This window comes from Hyaena hyaena, unplaced genomic scaffold (genome assembly GCF_003009895.1).
Source record: "Hyaena hyaena isolate Hyena2069 unplaced genomic scaffold, ASM300989v1 scaffold_1444, whole genome shotgun sequence".
Taxonomy (NCBI): Eukaryota; Metazoa; Chordata; class Mammalia; order Carnivora; family Hyaenidae; genus Hyaena; species Hyaena hyaena.
Window position 1 is genome coordinate 116,368 of NW_024082073.1, and position 6,000 is coordinate 122,367.

The 6,000-nt window shown below is 46.2% G+C and overlaps 1 protein-coding gene across 1 annotated transcript; it reads right to left on the reverse strand.

Annotated features, from left to right (window-relative positions):
- Positions 1 to 2,406: 2,406 nt before the first annotated feature.
- On the reverse strand, positions 2,407 to 4,634 carry UBQLNL (ubiquilin like). Its single transcript, XM_039223776.1, has one exon. The coding sequence runs from the start codon at positions 4,401 to 4,403 to the stop codon at positions 2,562 to 2,564; it is 1,842 nt and encodes a 613-aa protein (XP_039079707.1). The 5' UTR covers positions 4,404 to 4,634; the 3' UTR covers positions 2,407 to 2,561.
- Between the last annotated feature and the right edge of the window lie 1,366 nt (positions 4,635 to 6,000).

Here is a 6,000-nt window from a genome sequence, read left to right on the forward strand (position 1 = left end):
GACCTCCAGATTTGACAAAAAAATGGGGGACCATGATGAGCCCAGGTTTGGAAGAGGGGAGGGTGGCAGAGGACTGACTGTAGGGGTTTTCAAAGCAAGTGCGTTGGAAAGGAAGTGGATTCAATAAGAGAATTATATGTAAGAGAAAGGGTATGATGGCTGTGTGGACATGTGGGGATAAAGACATTTTTGTTTTTGTTTTTTCTTAAACTGACAATGTTACAGCATGCTTTTAATCTGGCAGATATAATACAGTGAGGAGGGGGAAATGACGCAGAGGGAAGAGAAGATGATTGCAAGAGTACGCTGTTGAGTACATGAGTTGGCGAAGTTGGGATCAATGCCCTAGGGGAGAGCTTGATTTGGGTCCACAATTTATGCGTTACAACAAGATGGAGCAGAGAGCATGAGGGCTCTCAGTAGACAGTCAGATCTCAGTCATGGCAAAAAGGTGGGGATCATTTAGAGAAAAGGTTGTAGATACAGTAGGGTTTTGCTGTTGCTAAATTATGAGTTCTAACTATAGGGTGGAAAAGTTTGGAGAATTGATGACCAGGTGGAAAACTAGGTCAGATGAGAGATTTTCAGAGCATATTGGGATAAGAATCATAATGACAACTCAAAACAGCTTGGGCTTTTCATGTAACCTGAGGCAAATGGAGTATAAAGCTTAATCAGATTAATTGATTGGAGGGAGGCATCTTAAGGAGAAAACAGAAAATCCATTCTAGCTGTTATGTCTTTCTTGAGACCAGTCTTTTTGCTACTTTGAGGGCATAGAGTGGGATTCCGGCAGTAGATCCGCAGGAGCACTCGGAGTTTGGTGGACTCTCCTTCGCTCTCACTGATGGCAGTGTCAGACTGGTGAGGAGTGGTCTGTAAGGAGCACGTGGAATTCTGTGGGGACCCTTGGCAGACCAGAATCTGAACACGTCACCACCTCCACTGCTCCTGACACCGTCATCTCCCACCTGCTTCCACTGCAAGAGCCACCACACTTGCTCTCCTGCTTCTGCTTGCACTTCTACCACCATCTTTCTGTGCTCGGCAGCCGGACATCTACTGAAACACCTTTGTAGTTTGTTCCAAATCCAGCAGTGATTTTCTGCTGCGTTCATATTAAAATCTAGAGTCCTCACCAGACCTAGAAAGCTCGTCCTGATTTCTCTGGCATCCTGTTTTCCCTCCCACTGTTTTGTTCACTCCACTCCAGCTACACCATCTCCTTGTTACTCTTCAAATATATCAAGAATACTGCCACCTCACATTTTTATTCAAGGTCGCCTTCGCTGCCTGTAACATATTTCTCCCAAGGGAGTGTGTGCTCGGTTCTCCCAATTCCTTCTGGTTTCTGCTCAACTATTGCTTTTCCAGAGAGGCCTTCCTGGATTGCCTTCTATGTAGAAGAGCATATCCTGCTTTGATTTTCTTCATAGCACTTATTCATAAGTTAAGTAGGGTACAGTCTTATCCCGCAAAAGTAAACTCCATACATAAAGGAACTTTATTTGGTCACTCCTATTTCTTCAATGACTAAAACAGTATTTAACTCATTAAATAATTGCCACAAGGGTTTACATGCCAATTGGCTAGGATACTCTTGGTGAGGCCAGGAGAGGGAGAGATGGGACCTTGGCTAACTACAGAGAACTCAAGTTACAAATATTAGGTATGCTGAAGGATATGATATTCTTGGAAGGTGCTCTGCCCCCTCGAGGCTGGGTTTTGATGATGGGAATTATGCAGTGAAGGTAAGCAGCTGTATCTCTCTAGGTGAAAGAGACAATGGTAAGAGTCCAGCAAAGTCCTATGATTGTGACAATGACAATTAGTAAGAAATTCCTAGGAGAATAAATACTTACCAAGACCTGGCTGAAATGTGGACTTTTCCTACTCTGACCCATCAGATCCTTCTTCTTCCACCTTCAGATTTGAACAGTTTGGACTTGAGAAATTGAGGAAGTCTTTATGACTAAATAGCTGACTATTATAGACTAAATAGTCTATAGTATTTTTCCCTTTTTGTTATGACTGTCTTTCTCTACACGTGGATCTATGTCGTGTTTTTAGGTATTTGTGTGCTGTTGCACATGCCCATGGCTGTCTGTGCAGTGTGTTGAATGTATGTGCCTTTATATGTAAATGTTTGACAATGTGACCTTGTGTATGTGTACACACCTGTCTGGGGCTATATATACACTTTCTTGGGTATGAGAGTATGGTATGATATCTATGCTTATGGTTCTTTGTGTGCAATATGCTTCTCTATATTAATATAAGCATGGGATATGTGTGTGTGAGTGCGCGTGCGCACGCACGCACGCACACTCCTGTCTGCATCGTGAGTGAGACAGGGATATCACACACAGATGGTGGCCTTTCATGCAAAGGAAACAAAGCCAAACCTCAGATGGGGGCATGTGGGAGTAGCCATTTTATTGACAGATCTTCTAACCATGGCAATGCTTCCTGACTGAAAGAATCAGAAGAAGTGGAAGGGGTAGATGATGTAGTCAAATGGGTCAGTAGGCAGGTGACAAGCACAAAAGCAGCAACGGTGGTTAGAATCCCTGTGATCTCTTGAGCTTGCGAATAGCAGCACCAGTGTCCCCCTCAGCAGCAATGAGTGCCTGCAAATTGGCATGGTGGTTCCCAAATCCCATGGCCTGGAGATATTCCATTTGCTGGCTGAAACAAATCTCAGGGGCTTGTGGAGGGTGGGAAGGGTCTCCAACTAAGGACTGTAGCCTCTGGAGGGCTGCTCTGGATTTGTGGCAGCACTCAGGACCTTTGGGCTCAACCATATCTGGCACGTCCCAGACCCGGGGCATTGTGTCAGAGTAGTTGCATCTGGGTGAAGGAAGCCAACCTAGGCCCCACAGATAGGGTGCAACCCAGGGTAGAAGAACAGGAGCCTCTGTGGCCAACAGCTGCAGACCTTGCTCAATCTGCAGTATTGCTTGTGATGCTTTCGGGTTGGCTAGGGCTAGAAGTGTGTCTGAAAGCTGTGTCTGCTGCAGGAATGTGGGCAGCTGCTGCCTACACTGTTCACTCAGCTGGGGCATACTTATGAACAACATCATCTGAGCTGCCAAGTAGGGGTTGTTCAAAAACAACTGCATCATGCTTCCCGTGATCTGGGAGCTGGTCCTTTCATCCGACAGCTGGGGGTCTTCCTCTAATTTCTGGTCAGAGCTATTTAGAGAGATGGTGGCATCTTTCTCCTCTGCCTGGGGCTGCTGGGTGAGTTCTATGCTAGGTAGGGCTGGTACGCCAGCTGGCTGCTGTGTGGCACAGTTATGACTCTGGCTTTCAGTGGAGATAGCAGTAGTACTGGCACTGGAAGTATGGTTCACCTTGTCGGGGGCAACATTGGCTGAGGTGATGGACGATAAACAACAGGAACTAGTATAAATGACTCGGGTTGTAGGAAGCTGTGAGAGCTGGCCCCGTCGTTCCTGGGGTTGTGGTGGAGATGGAGGGGAGGACTGAACTGGTTCTAAAATGTGTCCTTCCAGAAGAGCTGTGAAAGGGTTGCCCCCAAAGGGATCTTGCAAGCTGTTGAGCATGTGGTCGTTGTCAGCAGAATTCTGGCCCAGGGCATTGTCCCCACCTGGCATTGTCTCTAAGCCTGGGTATGACTCTGAGTTCAGTGGATGTCCAAGAGTCTGTTCAGGTTGATGGATCTGCATTATCTCTTGAATCATGGCAAGGTTTCTGGCCAGCTCCAGAGTCTGCCATAGGGTCTCAGAATTGTCAAGGAGTTGGGAGACTTCTGGGTTCTGCTGCATCAGCTGTTGCATGTCTGGGTGTTCTGAAATGAACTGTCTCATGAGGCATGGGTTGGACAGGAGCTGCTGGATGGTGGGATTCTGTAGCATCTGTGCTATGCACTCTGGACTACCCACTTCCAGATCCTGGGTATGCTCTTTGGGCACATCAGGCTCCACAGGGAGGGCTGATTCCACTGGGGTGTGACTCACATCAGGAGGTTGGTATACCCCATTGTTTTTTCCTTTGGTATTTCTGTCCCGGTGGCAGGGATCTTTGGTCAGCAGGTTCTGGGAGGAATGGGCTAGGGATCTGGACCTGTGTTTGGACCTGATGACCAAATGAATGGTGTGACCATCTAAGATGCCCCTCTGGCTCAGTGTGTCATAGTCTTTAAGAAGGTGGCCCATGAAGACCAGCACTAGTTGGTCCGTTTGACACTTAAAGTATACAGATAGCTTCTCCTTGAACTGACTCACCAAGGTGTCATCTGCTATCATAAATTCCTCCTGCTTGCCTGCTGTCTTCACTATCACTCGGGTGACACTCGGAGAGATGTTGTTGTCTGTAGGCAAACCTGAAGGATGCCCACTCTGGGCCATCCTGGGTATTCGAGAGATGACATGCGGCATGGACCTTAGTGGGAGGGCAGATGGTGAGCAGGTGGGAGCTGGGGCAGAAGGGGTGAGGGCAGAGAAATGTTTCTGCTGGCCTTCGTCTCAGGTGTCGTGTTCTCAGGCCAAAAGCTAGTTTCCTTGTTGCCCAAAAAAGGATAAGTGATGAGGCCAGGGCCAGGTATTTGCGATGTTATACCCCCCACCCCAGGTCTCCAGATATGGCCCAGCTGAGGCCTGTCGTGACTACTGACTCATACTTAGTACAAGGTGGGCTAAGTAAAGATGACTCCACCCAGGGATGCCCCTCCCTTTTGCCCCACCCACAGATACCACAACCTTTTCAAAAAAAGGGATATTGTGATGTCAACTCTAGTCTCACAGCCTCTCCCAGGACTAGCTGTGTGAGAAATAAGATGTATTTGTGTGGGGATGGGGGACACCAGATCTTCATAGTAAAATTAAAAAAACCATTTTCCAGAAAACAGGAGACAAAATTCTTAGGATGGATCTATTAAAAAAGAAAGGAAGGAAGGAAGGAAGGAAGGAAGGAAGGAAGGAAGGAAGGTAGGAAGGAAGAAAAGAAAAGAAAAGAAAAGAAAGAAAGAAAGAAAGAAAGAAAGAAAGAAAGAAAGAAAGAAAGAAAGAAGAAAGGCCAGATTGCTTATGTGAGATATGTTTCTCTGTGTTGCTGTGTGGGGGTCCCTGTTGGGATGATAGGCTTGTTATAATGGAAAATTGAGTTCATTGAAACCATAGATAAAACTACATACCTGTAAGAATGGAGTATCTCCTGTAGGAAGGATCTCATCACTTTTGTTAGTGATCTTGAAAAAGTGAGTTAACGCCAGTCAGAGCGGCTAAAATGAGCAAATCAGAGGACTCTAGATGCTGGCGAGGATGTGGAGAAACGGGCACCCTCCTGCACTGTTGGTGGGAATGTAAACTGGTACAGCCCCTCTGGAAAACAGTGTGGAGGTTCCTCAGGAAACTAACAATAGAACTCCCTTATGACCCAGCAATAGCACTGCTAGGAATTTACCCAAGGGATACAGAAATGCTGAGGCATAGGAGCACATGTACCCCAATGTTCATAGCAGCACTCTCCACAATAGCTAAAACATGGAAAGAGCCTAAGTGTCCATCAACAGATGAATGGATCAAGAAGATGTGGTTTATCTATACCATGGAATACTACATGGCAATGAGAAACAATGAAATCTGGCCATGTGTAGCAACATGGATGGACCTTGAGGGTGTTATGCTGAGCGAAATAAGTCAGGCAGAGAAGGACAAATATCATATGTTTGCACGTATAGGAGGATTAGGAGGAACTTGACGGAGGAACAAGGGGGAGAAGAAGGGCGGAAATGGTGGGGGAAAGGGAGAGAGGCAAACCATGAGAGACTCTTGAATGCTGACAAAAACTGAGGACTGATGGATGTGGGGGGGAGGGGGGATGGGCATGGAGGAGGGCACTTTGGGGATGAGCACTGAGTGTTATGTAGAAACTAATTTGACAATAAACTATTTGTAAAAAAAAAAAAAAAAGAAAAAGTGAGTTAAGTAAAAAACAAAGAAAAATAGAGTAAGAACAAAGTTCACAAGGGGAAGA

Excerpts from the sequence above, each read along its gene's own strand:
- UBQLNL (XM_039223776.1), bottom strand. The coding sequence starts at position 4,403 with ATGCCGCATGTCATCTCTCGAATACCCAGGATGGCCCAGAGTGGGCAT.